This window comes from Thermobia domestica, chromosome 5 (assembly GCF_964235325.1).
Source record: "Thermobia domestica chromosome 5, izTheDome1.hap1.1, whole genome shotgun sequence".
Lineage (NCBI taxonomy): Eukaryota > Metazoa > Arthropoda > Insecta > Zygentoma > Lepismatidae > Thermobia > Thermobia domestica.
In genome coordinates, this window is record NC_137458.1 from 161,967,735 (window position 1) to 161,988,969 (window position 21,235).

General features: G+C 35.2%; 1 protein-coding gene across 8 annotated transcripts in view; it reads right to left on the minus strand.

Moving 5' to 3' along the window:
* Srrm1 (Serine-arginine repetitive matrix 1) overlaps window positions 1-17,702 on the minus strand; it is a 211,433-nt gene extending 193,731 nt beyond the window's left edge. For all 8 annotated transcript variants that reach the window (XM_081759292.1, XM_081759288.1, XM_081759287.1 and 5 more), the window contains exons 1-2: window positions 17,577-17,702; window positions 6,089-6,178 (exon numbers count right to left, since the gene is read on the minus strand). In XM_081759292.1, the coding sequence (XP_081615418.1) occupies window positions 6,089-6,178; window positions 17,577-17,600 (114 nt within the window). In that variant the 5' untranslated portion in view covers window positions 17,601-17,702. The remainder of the gene's footprint in view (window positions 1-6,088; window positions 6,179-17,576) is intronic.
* Window positions 17,703-21,235: the final 3,533 nt, after the last annotated feature.

Consider the following 21,235-nt stretch of genomic DNA (forward strand, 5'->3'; position numbering starts at 1 on the left):
GAAAGTATTGGGGCTGAAGTTTGAATTAATCCCCAATCGTTAACTTATTTCAATCCCAAACAATGCTTTCTAAGCATTAAGGAAAAAGTACAGCAACGTTTATCAGCATGACACTTTTTTTTTTTCATTAAAGTTACTGACATTTGGCAGAGGCATATTTAAAAAAAAAAAAATCGGAACTAGCTTCCGGCACGAAATACATATAAAATACATAAAGTTCGCCTAAAGTTATAAAATCTTAAAAAGAGAAAATTTCGGAGAGGGGTTCGGACTTCTCTAAATACGCCCCTATTAATTGGGAAAAAATAGAAATGTACACAAAAGCATTTTAGTATTAAATCCATGGCGATTTCCTCATTGGCATACTTAACGATTTACAAACTCTGTTACGAAAAGAAGAAAGCAGGATTCTCCCGTTACCCGTGCAAAACGGGATTTTCCCTAATTATCCTCTGCATGACACTCGTTTTCATACTGTACTGTACATACATTTGAGTCTCATTGTATTATGATTATTATCCCCCATAATCGAAATAACAGAACAGAAAGGGATTTTTTACTTATTTTAACTTTAAATTAATTTATTTCGGAATTTGATCTAAATCAACGATTTTTATTTTTAAAAAATCAAGTGATTTAAATCAGACTGATTTAAATCAATCCACCCTGATTTGAGTCATATCATATATGAAAATCAAGAATTTTTGCTCTTCTCTCTTAATTTGAACCTTATTGGGCCGCGGTGGCTCAGTGGTAGAGCATTCACCTCTGGAGCTTGGGGTACCGGGTTCGATCCCAGCCCCCGCCAAGTGAACTTTGTGGTGGACAAACACCGTGTGCGTGGGTTTCCTCCCACTTTCTTCCAGGGCGGATTAATTTAAATCACGATTTAAATCACTTGATTTTTTAAATAAAAATTGTTGATTTAAATCAAATTCCGAAATAAATTAATCTAAAGGGAAAATAAGTAAAATCCAGCCTCTGTTATGTTATTTCAATTATGGAAGATAATCATATTACAATAAGATGCAAATGTATATACAGCACAGTATGAAAACGAGTGTCATGCAGAGGATGATTAGCGAAAATCCCGTTTTGAGCGGGTAACGGGGGAATTCTGCTTTCTTATCTTCGTAACATAAGGTTTTTAAATCGTTAACTATTCCAACGAGAAAATAAATCACCATGGACATTTAAGACGAAAATTCTTTTGTGTGCGCGTCTCTTTTTTTGTTCCCAGATAATATGGGCGTATTTATAAAGGGGTCCGATTCCCTCCCCAAAACTTAAATCTTTTTTAGATTTTACAACTTTAGGCGAAATTTACGTATTTTATATGTATTCCGTGCCGCAGCTTGTTCCAATTTATTTTTTAGGTATGCCCCTGCCAAGTATAAGTAACTTTTGCGAAAAAAATATCATGTTGATAAACGTCGTCGTACTTTTTCCTTAGTGCTTAAGAAACATTGTTTGAGATTAGAGATGCAAAATAGCCGGCTTTTTTGAATTGATTTTTTTTTTACATAAAAGCCGGCTTTTTAAGGAAAAAACAGAAATTTTGGCTTTTTTCATTTTCATGATTTTTCTATCTAAATAGCTTTCTTATAGTATACTCTATAGTTAAACAAGATTTCATAACCTAAATGCCATATTTTCTCCGTAGAATTCACCATCATGATGGATGTAGTACATGTTTTATGAATTAAACATTAAGTACGTAGTATTTGAGAGCAATTTTAGAGGCTACATAACTTTATTTTAACTTCTGAGTTATCGACATTTTTTCTTCTTTAGATCATTTCACTTTTAGTTATTCGTGTTTCAATTCTTAGAGCTTAGTATTCTAGTTTCTAGTACATAGTTAAACTTATGTTTTTCAATATATCCGTCAGAGAATACTTCCACATTCTTGTTATACTGTAGCTGTGTAATGATGTAGCAATAATCTTCCGGATGGAACCTTGAATACCATTTTATACAAATAATCAGTACGGATTTAGAAAAGTGTTTTGGGAGGGTTTTTTCTTATTAATGGTTAGTTTTTTTTTTTTTTTTTTTTTTTCCTTCTAAAAATGCCTGATTTTCATTTAAGGGGAGCTTGAAGTTTATGAGTACAGACACAACTAAAATTTCGTTTGTTTTAAAAATTCCGTAATTTCGGAGAACAGGCTTCAGTCCGAAAGACACCCCCACCCTAACCCCTTTTGCAAATCCGTCTCTGCTGGTAACAATTTAAAACATAAGAAATGAAATCAACCAGGAATCACAATACACGCACTATCTCTACATTCACAGATGGAATTAAGAACTTTTGTCGGAATGGTCGAATGCGGGACTGAATCCCAGATTTCCCAATAGAAGCGGAAAAGCTAACTAACTACCACTCATGTTTGTTGTGCTTGGCTTAAATGTATTTCGTAGGTGTTTTTTTTTTTTTTTTTTTTTAAGGGAAAGTTCCGTATTGACATGTTGCATTCTTGTTAAAAATTCAGAAACCTCCAGGACTGGGTAAACTGTGATGGTGGTTATATATTCCAGAGCCTTGGAAACCAAACGCTCAGATGAACAGTATTACGCATATGATCCATGAACAGAAAATTCAGTACTTTCCTGACTCTAAACAAGCTTAAGGAATAGTCAGTGCATTACAGAATTTGGGACTTTACCGATTTTGCAGGTTCAAAGCACCTGATAGGTGGTAACAGATTATTACGTATGTAATAAATGAATAGAAAATACATTTTCAACATTTCTGTTCCATTTCAAAGAAGCTTCTGTAGGTGTAGCAAAAACAGACATTATTATTATTATTATCTGGATCCATTACTACTTAAATGAATTTTTGTAATGTAGAGAAGCGAAACAAAACCTGCTTTATCAATTTAAAGCAGAATTTGGAAAAAAGCACAAAATTTCCCAAGCAAAAAAGCGAAGCAAAAAAAAAAAAAAAACGAGTCCCCCCCTCCAAAAAAAAGACTGTTTTTTCCGAACCCTTGCATCTCTATTTGGGATTGAAATAAGTTAACGACTGGTAATCAATTCAAAATTCAAGCCCAATACTTTCACTTAAATGGCATAATTAACATTTAATATTAATTCCTAATGTTTTATCTTCAGTTCGTGACTTGTATTACGCGAAAAGAAGGATTTGATTTAAATCCAAAACAATAGATTTAAATAAAAAAAATCAACAAAAATGATTTTTACAAAAAATCATGATTTTTTTCCACCCTGCTTTCTTCATTCCACCACTTCATTCATTACTCATCATCTCCGTCTCCTTTAGCCTAACCAGGCATAACCGTGGGATGTAAAACTCAAAGATTTCATTTCATTTCATTTGAATCTGTATTGTATAAATGGTGTCTTGTACTCTTGTTGTACTTAAGGGAAAGGCTATTGTTGCGCCGCTGTATTTGGTCTAAAGCAACAGATATCAGTTTTAAAAGAAAATTAATTAAATAAAAATAGAAAATCTGAACATACCATATGCCAGTTTTTTATATGTATTTTTTTACTTCGTGTTGTATAACTGCATCGATTTGTGAACAATTTATATCACAAATTTCATTTGAATTGCCCGTTGGTTTTAATGGAATTTGGTTTACCTAAACTAGTTTATATATTCACCCTGTATGTCCATTCGGGAGACAAATTTCTGAAGAACTATTTAGCAATCATCATCAAATTTTGTAAAAAAATGTATAGGGTCAAAAGTTAAGAATCAAGTTCTCTTTTGAAGTCTATATTCAAACCGAAGTAATAGAAATTAACCATTTCCGATTTTATAGACCAAAAACATTAATGGAGAGATGCAGTTTTCTGAATCGATTAAACGTCCCGATAATACACTACATCTCCGTCCGTAATTCTATTAAAACCCAAAATGCTAGAAATTCACTACAACTTCCTGTTTCAATATTGGTTTACACAGAGCTAAAACGATAGCAGATAGCGAGAAATCTTTCTTCTTTCTAATCGATTTAGCGTTCTAATAGATATCATCTTCTCTCTTAATCCTCTATTCAAATTAGAAGTAGCAGAAATCAACCATTTCTGGTTGTAAGACAGATAGTGAGAAATTATTTTCTGTAATCAATTATGCATTTCAAAAACATATTCTATCTCTACTCTACTACTCTAACAGAACTACTTCCGGTTTTAACGTTGACCATTATAGAGTGAAATTGATAAGACAAAGCGGTTTTCAGCCATCGATAAAGGGTCCCAAAAATATATATCCCATCTCTATTCTAATCTTTCTATTATAACGGAAAGTGCCAGATATTAACCATTCTGGTTTTAACGATGATCACTATGGAGTTGAAACGGTGATAGAAAGAGAAGAGTTTTCCTGCGATCGATTAAATGTCGCAACAATATATTTCCACCTTTAAGTCCCTACTAAAAGCGGAAAAGATAGAAATTAACTACGACTTCCGGTTTCAATATTGATCTACATACAGCAAAAACGTTAAGAGATAACAAGAAGTGCTTTCATGAAATCGATTTAGCGTTCTCAGAATAGGTACTATCTTCTCTTCTAACCTGCTATTCAAACCATAAGTGGCAGAAATCAACCACTTCCTGTATTAGCATTGATCGTTATAGAGTGAAAACAGTAACAGCGATTTTTTTTTTTTTTTTTTTTTTTTTTTAATACGATTAAGCGTCCCAAAACATATATCTCATCTCCACTCTACTCTTTCTTTTAACACTGGCAGAAAATCAAATACCGGTTTTACTTGGTTGTTATTGAGTAAAAACAATAATAAAGAAAAACCGTTTACTGGAATCGATTAAGCGTCTCAACAAAAAATTTCATTTTCATCTTAAACCCTCTACTATACCCGGAAACTGTAGAAATTCACTACGTCCTCCAGTGTCAATATTGATGTACACAGTAAAAACGCTAAGGTAAATAACCCGTATTCAAACCTGAAGTGGTAGAAATCAACCATTTTCTTTTTAACGTTGATTACTACAGAGCGAAAAGAGTAACACAGCGAGAAGCGGTATTCTGTAATAATATGAATGTCCTAAATATATATATTCTGTTTTCACTGTAATCTCTCTATTAAAACGGGAGTGGTACAAATCAACCACTTCTGACTTTAACTTTGATCGATATATGAAATCTGTAAGTGTTACGTCCCACGATTCTGCCGACTAGGTTAAAGGAGACGGATTTAATCGATATAGACTGAACACTGTAAGGGGTAGCGTCCCAAGAATATATTTAAATCTCTCTATTACAACCGAAAGTGACAGAAAATTAAAAAAAAAAAAAAAAAAAAAAAACGTCTTAATGTTGATTGCAATACAGCAAAAACGGTAATCATAGAAAGATGATTGTAATCGCTTAATCGTCCCAAAAATACATTACATATCTATCCTTTAGTCTCTACTTAACCCCCTCGAGGCCCGAAAATGTCTTATTTATTGCCAACTGTGTGACATATTTGTTTGACTCCGATCGTGCAGAATTAACTCGTACGAGGTTGCTGACTTATTCAAAGTGTTGACGGTAGAGAGCAGGAGTACGCAGTGACATCACATGTTATTCTTGACCGGGGGAAGCGGAGAAAACGTCCTGTATGTGTGATCACAAAATTCAGATTGTATTTTACGTAGGAGTAACATAGACTTTCACGGGTAGTGAAATCTGCAACTTAGAACAAACTGCTTCATATGAGGCTTATTGGTATTAGTGGTGTCATAAGCGAACCATCGACCTCAGTAAAACCTTGTAAGTTACAATGATATTTACACATTTTGCATCCTACAGTGTGTATAACTTTGTGTCCTATGTATTATGCAATGCTTGAACTGTAAAAATGCGTTCTGAGTAATTCGCAGAAATAATTCTTTACCCTTTTTCCCGTTTGTAACTGAACCATTAACCTCCTTGTTTTAACATAATGTAAGTCTTACTTGTAGCTCAGTTAAAATAAATCTGTACGCAAATATGGGTAGGCTCATATATATCAAAGAAATTTCACTGAATGTTATTAAAAATCTCTGCATTCGATACACAGTAATCAAAATCAATCAATAATACATAAATATAACAAAGATGTGTACTTACTTTTCTACTTAAATTATCTGCAAACTTCATTTGTTTCATCAGTTTCTTTTCTTTGTCACTAAACCGATTATCCTGTTCAGCTGACGTACCCTGCAAAATAATAAGATATATTAGAAAAAAAAATAAATTGAAATATCTAGTACACATAGAGATAGTTCTCAATTCTCTGTAAATATTACAGAGATTTCAAATAGCAGGTATCAGCTTACTTAACAAGTTTATGGCCCTCACTTGCACTCCGAGACAGCACAAAGCATAGGCACGTGACATGTAAGAGGTATACCTTGGAAAGTCTACTGACTGTTAGTCACGTAAAAAATATATCTGCAGTAATCAAAAAATATTGCAACGTGAAAGTGCAACAATCTGTTATTCACGAATACCTGCTTTATGAACAGGGTACAAATGAACCATTACGCCGACATTTGAAGAAAACGCAGGAAGCGCAACAACAACCCACAACTAGTTCGGGACAAGAGTCTTTTGAAGATGACTTACGCAGAATAACCATTGTTCAACGATGATGAATTGAACGTTGTGATTGGAAGGGGTAGATCCACGCCAAATTTGCCAGTAACTTGCAAAGTTTCAGGCGACCGATGATAGTCTCCAGTTACATCTACACCGAATTGGTAAATCGCGGAAGCTATCCAATTGGATACCCCAAGACACCAGGCAAAAACTTGAATGTCTTAGCATACGTTCCTCGCTACTACTCTGTCACAAAAGTTTTTTCTGCATAGAGTTCTCACTTATGCATGAGAAATGTGTGTTGTACACAAATTCCCAACGGACATATCAGTGGACTCCACGGGAACAGGCACCACACATTAATCTCCCACTGAACCCAAATTCGTTATCATTGTGTGTTCGGTTGACGGCGCTGGAACTGTACACTTTGAGCTGCCACATATTGAACTTGGGTTAAGTACTATGCCCAGTTAAGTGAAGTGTGGATAGTCTCCAGCAAATGTTGCAAAGGCGCACTGGACAACAGAGCAAAGAGGACTAAAGAGTTACCATGTATTCTTTTACTACTGACTAATTATTTTAATATAGAGACACATGAAGTTTTATTGTGGCTAACAGATGTTAGATATCTCATCTTGACGTGTGTGAGTGTTTTCGTAAGAAATAAATTTTGTATATTTCCACCAATTTGTGTTAGTTTACATTCTGGACAGAATTAACTCGCTAGAGTTGAAACTGACTCAGCGAACACTTAGCACTAAGCTATTTGGTGCAACAAGGTTTGCAATAACCTTTTTATAAACTGACAATCAAGTGTTACGAGTGGTAACATCGAAGCTGTTTTGTGTGCTTCGTTTCATAATGACGCGAAACTACTTACATTTATACATATTTTACGAACATTCTGAATAGTGCAAAACTTACGTAAATTTAATTTCTATTTAAGCATGGCTGCAACGACCAACAACTTCTCTGTATATATATTTTATGCAACTGATTAATAATAATTAAAGAAATATTTATTTCCAGTTTCATTTATTACATCTTCCTATCAATATTCCTTATAGAAGGAACAAAATAGTTCCAACAGTTATATATATATATATACTGATGTTCCCTAGCATATACAGTAACTGACGATAAACTGGAGATTTTGATTTGAAATATTTCTACATCATCATTCTTTCATATTCACTTTTTCATCTCTATATGATAAATAAATCACCGACTGGTAAGAATAAGACTACCGTTTTCCATTGGCTTGCTATCTTGGTCTTGAAATTTAACGTCCCTTTCCAGTACCAAGGATATATATACAAAATCTGACCCTTCAGCTTACTGTAGGATGCAAACTACACGAGCTTCCACTACGAATCGAACCTGGATCTCCCGCCCCAAAGGAATGTATAACAACCATATAGCTACGAGGGAGATCAACCACTGATGTATTGTTCATGCTAATCTTCAGCAGAATAACAAAAGAATTATCTCACATTACTCGATACAGTAAATACACCATATGCTAAATATTGAACCAGTATTGAGTATTTGTTTCACTCAGCGCAGTCCTTGAGGGTATGGGTGGCATGCCTGGAGAACCGTTAGAACTGACGTACTAAGCACAATGGTAAATCACCAGCGGATCAGGTTCCTCATATTAACACCTAAACAGACGACTCGAATTATTGTTGAACGATTTTGAAACATTAAGTACCCAAAACCATACACAATTTGAGACAACAGCGTCATTTGCATTCCATGTACTTGAGTAGCTATATACACTGAACTGTCAGTTGACACCAGTGGCGAGGCCCTGTACTCTATTCTCTTGAAGTGATATACTCTTTTCGTGATTCGATGGACGGATAAGTTTAAAAACAGTTTCTTTGGATTCAGCGCCCTTCAACTAGGATAAAAAAAACGCAATTAGAAATTATTTAGCGATGGGTGGACACTTTTTACTAAGCCATGATCGGATGTTCTTTATCTAAAGACGAACACTTCGGTAAAAAAGTTATTATTTTCTTCAGCACGTATCTTTCCATGGAACTACATTCTATTTTTCTTCTTCTTCCTAATAGCATTACTTTTCTTATTTCCAGACTTCTCCACAAAATTTCCTTTGTATCTCAATATTTGTATTCATAAGCACTAACTAAACTAACTCTATAGGCTCTGGAACCCGGAGGTTCAATGCCACGTTCATAAAATCTCTCTATTGATTTCTATCTTTAACCAACTGGATCCAGATCCAGTTTCTACTTTGTATCCTTCATTCTGCGAGATCCATTTAATATTGTCCTTCAATCTTCGTCTAAGTCTTCCTAATGGTCGTTTTCCGACTGGATTCCCGGTTAAAATTTTGAAAGCGTTCCCACTTTCTTTCACTCTGGCCATATGACCTGCCCATCTGAGCCTCCTGGACTTGATGACCCTAACAGTGTTTTGTATACGGTATAAATTATGAAGTTCCTCGTTACGAAGTTTCCGCCATTCCCCACTCCCGTTCCCCTTGAGTCCGAATATTGTCTCAGGGCTTTATTCTAAAATACTTTGAGTTTTCGTTCTTTTATCAGAGTAAGTGAACACGTTTCACAACCAATAAGCAAACAGGCATTTTCCTTTTATGGTGTTAACTGGTATTTTATGTAACTGATTAATAATAATTAAAGAAACATTTATTTTCAGTCTCACTTGTTTTGCCTGTTTTATTTCACTCCACTAATAACGTAATTGGTCAAAAAAAATTGTGTGAAGGAATGGGATAACACTATTACCATTATTACCAAATTTTGAACCAAAGACTATAAGAAGGTAATAATTTTGGGAAGGGGAAGAGAGGGTAAAACTGAAAAACAGATATTTTCATTTAATATATCGTAAATCCAATTTAATTCCATAATTATTAATCATTTTTTAAATTTTATTTTATTTGACACACGTAACTATAGAACGTGACAGATTTTGAGCAGACATACGTTTGGCAAAGCTTCACCCATCACATCGATACTTTGAATCAGTGTAAAAAATCCGTAAGTTCGTCAAAATAATCTGTAAAATTTGGAAGTGGGAAGACATACCGTGGATTGAGTGAAGCACGAAATATCAATCTTCAACTTGTGTATTTTTTCTTGAGACTCATTACGTTTCTAGTATAAAGGAATAATGTAACTTAAAAGGGAGTATATCTAAAATTTTGACTTAGGAGGAAATGAAAAGATTCAAATCGGTGTAATGTTAACACCTTTTTTTTTTTTTCCGACCAATTATGTTGTTACTGAAGTGAAATAAAATCAGGGTTGGCAAAAACCATGGTTTTTATTAAAAAAACCAAATAAACCGGTTTTTTTGGTTTAAACCAGGTTTTTTTGGTTTAAACCAGGTTTTTATGGTTTAAATAATTTGCTCTATATATTCATATCATATATGGACAGAAATAAGTTTGTTTCGCCTTGATGTTATTATGCGACAACCGAGTTATGCTGGAAGGGGTCACATAAGCTTAAAGCGGAATAAAAACCGCTTCTCGAGTTACATCCGAGAGAAATTGTCCTCCATTTGAACTCGGAACCAGGACTAATTGGCCACAAATGCGATACGTCTGCCGACTCACTCACGAAGGAATCCTGATAAAAAAAAAAACGTTGTACTGATCTCTGTCAAGAGTCATTTCAGAAGGACAAAAAGATAAACAGTTGCACAACTGAAACCATTACACAGAATTACACATGAACAATTTCAAAGTACTACGGAGTACAGAAGAACTAATTTAGTTCAAGTTAGTTAAGAACGACTTTTATTGGTCCAAATTAAAGAAATACACCGACTTAATCTGCATATCAATAAGAAAAGTGAATAAAGATACGAATTATTTGAGTCCACTTTGGCTCAGACTCATTTATACATAAATAGATACCAAAGATACTTATTTCACTAAATGCCTCTCGTGAGGTCTGTATGACCCCCCTCCCCCCCACACACACACACACAAAGTACGGCATTTTCGATGTATTTTATCAATAGTAAACATTGAAACGAAACAATATTTAGAATTTTTCTTCGATTGCAATTACATAACAATAATAACTACAAGAAAAATCACAAAATAAACGTTTATAAACTTATTTTTTAAAAAAGTTGCTTTTGTAGTATAATCTTTTTGAGTAATGAATGGGGAATTTAGGTCTGAATATAATACGAATAATATACGGGAGTGAAACGTGATAACCCACAAATGTGTGTTCATCAAGATTTTACAAACACTTACACTTTTACGAACATTTTTTGTTTTTTGGTTTAAACCAGTTGGTTTTTTTGAAAAAACCAGCTGGTTTAAACTTTGGTTTAAACCACCTTGGTTTAAACCAGCCAACCCTGAATAAAATACACAAAATAAGTGACAATGGAAAGCTACGTTACTTTAATTATTACTAGCTCAAATGTCCGCTCTTTACACGGAGAAAAAATCCTCACTTTGGACAGCATTGATAATGGAATAGCGATATGGGATAGCAATGATAAAAACCCATAAAATACTCAATTTTAGGGATACATTTCAAACCTCTCTATTCCCTTAGGATATACCCTTTAATCAGTGACATGATTTAAAAAAAAAAAAAAAAAAAGGTTTGAGGTAGGTAATAACAATGTTCCAAAATTCATTTCACACGGTTCAGACATTTCCTTGTAACACAAACAACGCCAATTTCAATGAGACGAAAAAAATATAGATTGCGTCACTTCAAAACGGAAATTTTTGAAAATGCTGACAGAAAAAAGTCATAATAGTGAATGATTTAATTAACATTTTTCTAATCTTAACATTTAATACCGTTGCCCCACTATAGGATACTGACAGCTCGCTTTTAAAATATGTATGAACTGCATGGCTTAAAAATGCACTACAGATGAACTAATATACTGCGACGGCGTCTTGTGCACAAGAATATAATACTCTGAGCACCTATTCTTCATTGTTCAACATAACAATATTATATTTGTATCGTTTTATACTCTATTGTTTCTACATTGTATAAACAAATTACTTCTAACTAATTAATTAATTAATTACGTATATTAATAATTAATTAATGTTATACTGGATGTCTTCACAATAATTTTCAGCTATGCGGTAACCTAAATCATTCCTTGTTAACGTACATCTTAGATCTGAACTGCTTCTATACATTCTCCGATCTTGGTTTACATACATAGAATAAGAGGTGCATAATAAAAATCCGAGTGCCAATACATATCCAGGGCTAAGTTTCCAATAACTTGAGAATTTTAGACACTAGCCATGAAATAATGATGCTATCGTATTTCAGATTGGTTGAGTGGTGCAGATGGTGGCTCCGAAATGCAAAATTTACGGAGAAATCATGAGTAACAAAAAAGATAACGAAGACCATGAATGTACGCTGATTAATAAGTGAGAAAACCGATGTTAAATTCTGGACCATATGAATTAGCGGACTGATAGGCTATGAGGTGAATAGGCACTAAAGTATACCATGACATGTTCCAAACTCCTTAAGTTATCAACTAACGTAGGATGTATATGCTGCTGTAATGCAGGGAAATATATAGATGTAGAGCGGAGAGTAATAAGAGGGGAGTTGCATCTGAGATAAATGCACTGAAATGGAGCAAAATTTTGGATGATATCTGGTGTTATGGGGGAATACATTTGTAGAATTTGATTTTGCAAGAGTAATTAAAAAGTATATCGGAATGTTACACATTAAATGTAAAATAAGTAAGAAGCACGAAATAGGAAGTATGCTCTGTACCACTAATACGCAATAACAAAGACATGATGAAAGGAATAATTATGTCAAGGTAGTATGTAAAGTAATAATGCAAATGTCACAAAGCTTTGTGACGCATAATGCATATGTTTTATACCGTAGGAAGTGTTGTTCTACCATCCTCCGCCGTTACTGAAGCTGAAGGACATACCCTCCGTTACTGACGCGCCTGTTCCTCCTGAATGTCATACATTTAGACACAGTACTTATACACAGTTTCTCCTTTAACAAATACTTTCTAAGGCAGTAAGACTACGTGTGATACTGAAAGGAATTCATTTTTTGAGAACGTAAGTATTCCTCCATTGAATGGGTAGCGCACAGGAAAGAAGCGTTTCGTAACCTTCAATATCTTAGCGATATGTATTTGATAAGGGACTGCACACTCAAACGCCTCTGAAACACGAACAAGGAAAGATATCATCATCCACAAATATTTAGTCGCAGTTTCGAAGCTATATCCTCAATCGCAGTAAGAAAGTTAGGAGTTATTGTTTTAGTAACTTCTGAGTATTACGTAGTTTGCAACAGTTAACAGTTCGAAGGTACTGTACTAATTTTCCACAGTAATACCATATGGAACAAACGACGCAAGAAATATAAAATAAGAAATATTTATGATCAAACGTGAAAGGTTCACTCGAGCTGACGGTTCAACTAAATAGAAAATTTTTATATAAAATACGACGTGAAACAATTTTCGTGAAGGAATGAGAGTTCGAATATACGGAATTACTGTCAGTGCACAGCATATTGAAACGAGTGAAAGTATTGTATGTGTAATTGTGCTTTTTCCACTATCCTCGTTTATGCGTATACACCTCGCTGACGAGACTGCTCCCTACGGATGAACCCCCTTGCTACCGCTCGGGCACCCCTCCTGCGCTCCTGCCCTAACTCGGTTGGATAACATTCACACTTTTTAGTAGTCGCCTAGGACCAGTTGGTTCAAGTTTTATGCACTATAGTTTTTATGCCATACGTTGCACACTGTATTTACATTGAGCTTCCCCAAAATCAATCTGTAAGCAGTAATGGAGCCTCTTATTTAGTGCATGCTCTGCCTAAATAAAAAGCAAAGCAAAGCTAGAACCAAACCTGAAAATGTAAGAAATCTGTCAAAACTTGGTAGAACCGTCTCCTAGAGTGAACAGTAAACGCCTAAAATGAAAAAGATGTATTTGTAAGTAAAGTATATGAAAGTAACAGCAGACAAGGGAATTTATTTCGAAATTGGACGTCCGATAGTTTTCTACCAAAATCTTAATAAAAGCTATTAAGCTATTTTTTCAATTTGTACGTTCTTAACTGACTTTACATCGTGAGCTCGGGTAATGGTTAGGTTAGGTTAGCTCCCTCCTCTCCCCGAATAGTCCCGTGTTTATAATCGCTTACATATAACAAATAAACATATTTCTCGAGATCCTTACATATTATCATGCACACAAACGATCAAATTCTCCATATTTTCCCTGTAAATTTTACAAATTTTCCTGGAAACGGACGTCCAACTTTGGAACTTAACCCACCTTTTAAACATCCAGATTCGAAGAGCCCCTACGTGGCTAAGCGGTTAGTGTACGTGCCTTTGGCGTGGGAGATCCGGGTTCGATTCCCAGCGGGAACTCACGTGGTTCGGATTCCACGTTGGTTTAAACCATGGTTTAACCCCCCCCCCAAAAAAAAAAAACGAAAAATGCTTTAAATCGTGTCATGGTGACGTTTCCATATCAAACTATCCGCATTACGTTTATCTCAATTCTCGATCGAACCACAACCCATCTTTCAAGTATAAACCAAGTAGCGATTCCTTTAATCGCAAGTCCCTTTAAGCGAAAGTCTTCTCCGTAGTAACCTTGGTATTTCATAAGGATGTTAAGCCTAAACGTACGAAACGAAACCAAATTATACATTTCTATTGAATCATTGCCTGTTGTTTTATAAAGAAGTAACGTTGAAATGAAATCTTTGTTTTACGTCCCACGCTTATGCCGGTTAGGCTAAAGGAGAAGGTGATGATGAGTAATGAATGAAATGAAGAAAGTGGGAGGAAACGGGAGAACCCCGAGACAACCCACGCACACGGTGTTTGTCCACCACAAAGTTCACTTGGCATGGGCTGGTATCGAACCCAGGACCCCAAGCACCAGAGGTGAACGCTCTACCACTGAGCCACCGCGGCCCCCAAAGAAGTAACGTTGTTTAAATATATTGATAGAAATTGGCAAAATTTATGTGTTGCCTACGTAGCTTCCAACATCAACTTGGATTTGACTTGAATTTTATTGATGATATCTACATGCCAAATTTGTAATTTAATACCTCAGTTCTGGCGTAGTGATTATGATACTTTGACCTTAAAATTTTACATACAAATACATTTAAAGTAATAACAGGATTTTCCCAATGGCTAAGGCGGAAGTTTCCCGATTTATATATAATTATGGTATATTTTTTTACTTGTGTAACTGTTTATCTTTTTGTCCTTCCGAAATGACTCGACAATTATATTAACAAATAGGCCTATGTAAAGATCAGTACAACGTATTTTTATCAGGAGTCCTTCGTGAGTGAGTCGGCAGTCGCATTTGTGACCAATTAGTCCCGGTTCCGTGTCCAAATGGACAATTTCTCTTGGATGTAAGTCGAGAAGCGGTCTGGATTCCGCTGTAAGCTTATGTGACCCCTTCCAGCATAACATTGTTGTTGCATAATAACACCAAAGCGAAAGAAACTCATTTCTGTTCATATCTAATATAAATACATAGAGTAAATTATTTAAACCAAAAAACCTGTTTTTTTTTTCAATAAAAACCATGGTTTTTGCCAACCCTGCACGGTAATCAGTAGGTCCACGTCTGCTCAACAGGACGTAAAATCTCAAGCTCAAATCCAGATTCGAAAAAATGAACAGAAGAAATATCGCTGGATGGATTATAGTTCAATATCCATTTCCGCAACAAGACTATATGAGACGTGGACCTACAGCTCACTGTGGCATCCAAAACAATTGAGCAATCGACGGGAATCAAACTCATCTCCGAAGACAAGAAATATTGAATGTTATTCTAAACGAACAGTATATAGATAATCAACATCAGGATTGGCAAAAACCATGGTTTTTATTAAAAAAAACAAAAAAACTTTTTTTTTTTTTGGTTTAAACCAGGTGTTTTTGGTTTAAACCAGGTTTTTATGGTTTAAATAATTTGCTCTATATATTCATATCATATATGGATAGAAATAAGTTTGTTTCGCCTTGATGTTATTATGCAACAACCGGGTTATGCTGGAAGGGGTCACATAAGCTTAAAGCGGAATAAAAACCGCTTCTCGAGTTACAGCCCAGAGAAATTGTCCTACATTTGAACTCGGAACCGGGACTAATTGGCCACAAATGCGATACGTCTGCCGACTCACTTACGAAGGAATCCTGATAAAAATACGTTGTACTGATCTTTACATGCTTCTTAATATAACTGTCTAGAGTCATTTCAGAAGGACAAGAAGATAAACAGTTGCACAAGTGAAACCATTATACAGAATTACATATGGACAATTTCAAAGTACTACGGAGTATAGAAGAACTAATTTAATTCAAGTTAGTTAACGACTTTTACTGGTCCAAATTAAAGAAATACACCGACTTAATCAATAAGAAAAGTGAATAAAGATACGAATTATTTGAGTCCACTTTGGCTCAGACTCATTTATACATAAATAGATACCAAAGATACTTATTTCACTAAATGCCTCTCGTGGAGTCTGTATGACCCCCTCCCCTCCCCCACACACAAAAAGTACGGCATTTTCGATGTATTTTATCAATAGTAAAGATTGAAACGAAACAATATTTAAAATTTTTCTTCGATTGCAATTACATAACAATAATAATAACTACAAAAAATTACAAAATAAACATTTATAAACAAAAAAAAAGTTGCTTTTGTAGTATAATCTTTTTGAGTAATGAATGGAGAATTTAGGTCTGAATATAATACGAATAATATACGGGAGTGAAACGTGATAACCCACAAATGTGTGTTCATCAAGATTTTACAAACACTTACACTTGTACGAGCATTTTTTGTTTTTTGGTTTAAACCACTTGGTTTTTTTGAAAAAAACAGCTGGTTTAAACCAGCCAACCCTGATCAACATATATAAAGATTTTAACTCTGACATCCATAATAATGTTAACAAAAAACGAAATCGAAGCTGTATGCTTTTAAGTACGTCATAGGCTATAAGGAAGATATGATGAAGTATATTCGTATGTTAATGCAGTGCGCTAAATCATGATCGGTAACGATAAAGTTTTCCGCCTGATTAAACACCTATCATGAGGAACAGTGTACTGTCACTACCCTCGCTTACACGCATACCCACCGTCGCTTACACGCCTGTTCCCATGAACGCAAATGTCCTAAAGTTTATCCGGTCTCACGGATGTAACTCTACCGAAAAGAACAACTTATAAGGCACCAATAGCCCATTTTCATAAAGAAGACTGTACTTCATAAATTCAGGTACCTATGGATACCTAAAATAGGACTGCATGGAAATGAATCGTTATGTGACTCAAAATGCAGGCGAGAAAATGGGTGATAAGTAACAAATATTGTATGTCTTGAAATCAGCTATTGCTTATCATTCACCGAATACATAGTATGTTTACTGTTTACGCTGCTTGCGGCGAATTTGCCACTCGTTTGGAGAAGGTAATTATACCGACATTTTGTTAGTACGTACCTTAAGAGGCACTTGTTCACTATATTTTCGAATTCTCAATAGGGTTACATGGTATTCTGGCTTAAGTGTACTTTAGCAACTATCCTTCTTGTCTAATTTGTTGAATGTTTACAGACTTCGGTAGAAGACTATTCAATAAATTTGTAACAATATCACTGTAATAATAATTTAGTTCTTCATTGTTCAATAGTTTTAAACTAAAAATCTACGAGAATCATTAAATTATAACCATCTCTCTTAGTAAGTACTCCTATATTTCTAGAAAAATTTTCTCAATCGACCTCCTCCAATACCACTTTTTGCCGCATCTACATGCATTGCAGCACCTTGTGGAGATAGTGCCAATATATCCTGCCCTATACGTCTTAAAGACGAATACTATATGTAATGTAATCTGTGGGAAATATTCACGACGAATTACATGCTACTTTTAAGTATATTACTGTGAACATTACCCGAAAGAAACCGGCATCCGTCATTTTTTCAACTTCTCTACTTCCACACTCACAAACTTAATATCATAGCTTCTACGTTAGATGGCTCCGCCAGCAGTGTAGCCAACAAGTCACTAATATATTTCACTTGATCAGATTTCGCAATTCACAACACATCCACTAGATGAAAAGTTAAAACCTAACCAATAAGAAAATAACCCCTTGTTGTACTGGTAAATTGTTAATTTGCTGTTATAAACGAATTATTATTAAAATAATAACGTAATATATAAATATTTCAGGTAAAAAAAATCATACGTAAAATGTAGTATCTTAGAAAGAAACAGTTCTAATTAAGCATGTAATTTATGTATACGGCATTCTTGAGGAAAGGAGTAGAAGAAATGAAATAGTGCAGGATCTGCCAGGGTATGAGTAGGAAAAATTTTACCGAAGCTACTCTTTTGTTTTGTGATCTTCAGATGATCAGCGTTAAAATGTGATATGACTTACAGTTTGATTCAGGTAGAATCCAAGAAGGCGGCCTGAAATTCAAGATGGCCGCCGCTTGGACCTAGTAGAATTTATATTCTGCGTTGTAAACTAGAAACGGGTGATGGTAATGGGATTGTTCTTGGCGAAATTAGCCAGAAAACCTAAGCATTAAAATGGCAAGTGTACATAAATGGTAAATGTTTTATCTCTGATTGAAGCTTTCAATTTAATTAAGGCTTGAGGAAACTAGCAAAACAGGGTGGTTTACAGAAAATGTCTAACCTAATCTAATATGGCCTTACCTAAGCTCTCCATCGCTAAACAAAGGCCCATTATAATTCTTTCAGTAATTTCCTTCTTACTGCCCCGTAAGGTATTTGCGACGGGCAAGATGAAAATATCTCACTTGGCATGAATGAGGTACAAAGTGGTCACAATAAGTAATTGTTGGAAAACCACATTTCTTTCACAATGTTCTAAAATCTTTTTCCACGTAATATGGCGTCATACGTTCTCTCGCTCGATTTACGTGCTAGGTTTGATTTTATTTTTCAGCAGATAGTATTTAGGATGTAAACTTAAAAAATTATTGGTGCCATTTTTTTCTTTAATGATTTTGTATTTTTCAAATATGGCGTCCGACATGTCCGTCGCATTTTGTGCTTCATAAGTTTTCTCGCTTTATTTATGTGCTAAGTTTAATTATTTTTTCAGCATATAATATTTAGTATGTAGAGTTCAAAAATTATGTGTGCCATTTTTCTTTAAAGATTTTTTTTTTTCAAGATAGGGTCCAATATAGCCGTTGCGTCTTGTGTTTCATACGTAAAAGATGTAATAGGAAATTACGAATTTTCAGTTATTCCATGACCCTTGTTTTCTTCTGATGGTTGTCTTCATATTCCATCTGAAAAGAGTTCTTTCATTTCTCCCATATAAAAGTACACCTCATGTTCAGTTATCAGTGAAGCATCCCCCTATCTTTACCAAGAATGCTCTTCAGCTACCAAGCAGAATAAAAGAGTATACGTCATTGATGGTATGGTAATAGTGCAGTCTATAAAAAAATCAATGCATAGTGCAATATCAATGAATATTTGTGCATATCTTGCAAAGGCTGTTGTTGGAGTCATTCAAATTATGGGAGTTGGGGGTGAAGCCAGGCTAACTTTTGACAGATACATTGACAATTCATTGAAAGAACAAACTTGCAAGGAAAGGCTAGACCAAACCGTTCCCATAATTTTTTTAACAAAAACACGTCAAACATAAAGCTAGTTCCCACGAAAACCTTACTGTCACACAATGAAACGAAAGCTCAATTAACAGAATACCTTGGGAAAGCAGTACTAAATTATTTTGCATCTAGTGATTTTAATATTATAGTTAGCTGGAGTAGTTGTGGTTCGACGTTCTCGGGGACAATGAGACAGCAGGAGGGCTCTTCTTTACAATAGGTTGTTTGTATTTAAGATTGTTGGAGAATAGGTCTTGTACAGCGGGGGACACTTCTAAATGGTACAGCCATATGGAGATTTACGGCTAAGGTGTACGATTTAGAAGTGTCCCCCGCTGTACATGATTATACGCACGTGTACTTGTGGAAGCAATGTAATGAATTTTAGCTCAGATGTTTGTATGTGTAATAAATTAGAATAATTGACAGGATGGTTTCCTTTTTCTTTGTATTCAAGATTCTCGGAGAATAGGTCTTTTGTATTCAGGATTCTCGGACAATAGGTTTTCTGCTCGAGTATATGCACGTGTAAGTGTGGAAACAATGTATGGAATTTAGCACAGATGTTTGTATGTGTAATAATTAGGATAATTGACATGTCGGCTTTTTTGTTGAAGAAAATCGTATGATTGTTTACAGGGGTGTAGCCAAGGGGGGGGGCCATCGGGGCCGGGCCCCCCAAATGGTTTCCTGCCCCCCCCCCAAATGACCAGCTTTTAAAACATCATAGTAAAATTACCTCGCTTCATTCATTTAAAAGTAACAAAGTTTATTGACAATTAATAATTTATGGTAAAATAGTATGGAGAAATATTGTTTTTCCATGCCGATCGAAAAATAGTATAGTATCTCTTCCTTATACCGATCGAAAAATAGGATACTTTTTGTGACAGCAGATTACACAATTTACTGCGATTTATATTTGACAGTTTGAAGACAAACGTTTTAACAAGGTACTACAAATACAGCCATAAAACAAAGTACTAAACTGATTTGTAAGTACAGTGTATTTTTATATGCTTTAACAAGTGTTTTAAAAGACATAGAGGATGGAAGATTTGGTGAGAAACAATGCTTTTATTCAATTTGGGTTTCATTCGCTCTCTCTTTTATTTCTACTCACGAGGAAACGGTCTTAAATGTAAACAACGATTTGGCTGGGGTCGGGATATGTGTTACGGGAGACCAAAGTAGGAGACACGCATTTTGGCATTTGGGCCCATACGCAGAAATTTCCGAAATACGGGGCCGCAAAGCGGCCCTACATTCCATAACTAGGAAGCGAATGACGTTACTGGTACAGAATCTTGGCTTGGGTTGGAATATGTTATAATATATCCAAAAGTATGGGACTTGTGTTTGTTGTTAGGTCCCACAAAAAGGAATGTCGAATGTACAGGGTCCGATATTGCTAGATTTTCAATAAGGCCATGAAGTTAGAAATACAAGCGAAAAACGCAAACATTCTTTCGCTCCGTTGACACCCTCGTGGTCAGCAGATCCCCCTCGACGGCTCGTACCAGCTGAACATCTGTTGAGAATTGCATGGGTACCACATATGCCAACTTCATGGCCTTATTGAAAATCTAGCAATATCGGACCCTGTACATTCGACATTTCTTTTTGTAGGACCTAACAACAAACACAAGTCTCATACTTTTGGATATATTATAACATTCCAACCCAAGCCAACATTCTGTACCAGTAACGTCATTCGCTTCCTAGTTATGGCATGTAGGGCCACTTTGGGGCCCCGTATTTCGGAAATTTCTTCATATGGGCCCAAACGCCAAATTACGTGTCTCCTACCTTGGTCTCCCGTAACACACACCCAGACCCCAGCCAAATCGGTTGTGTACAAGTAACGTCATTCGCTTCCTAGTTATAGCATATAGGGCCACTTTGGGGCCCCGTATTTTGGAAATTTCATGTATGGGCCCAAACGCCA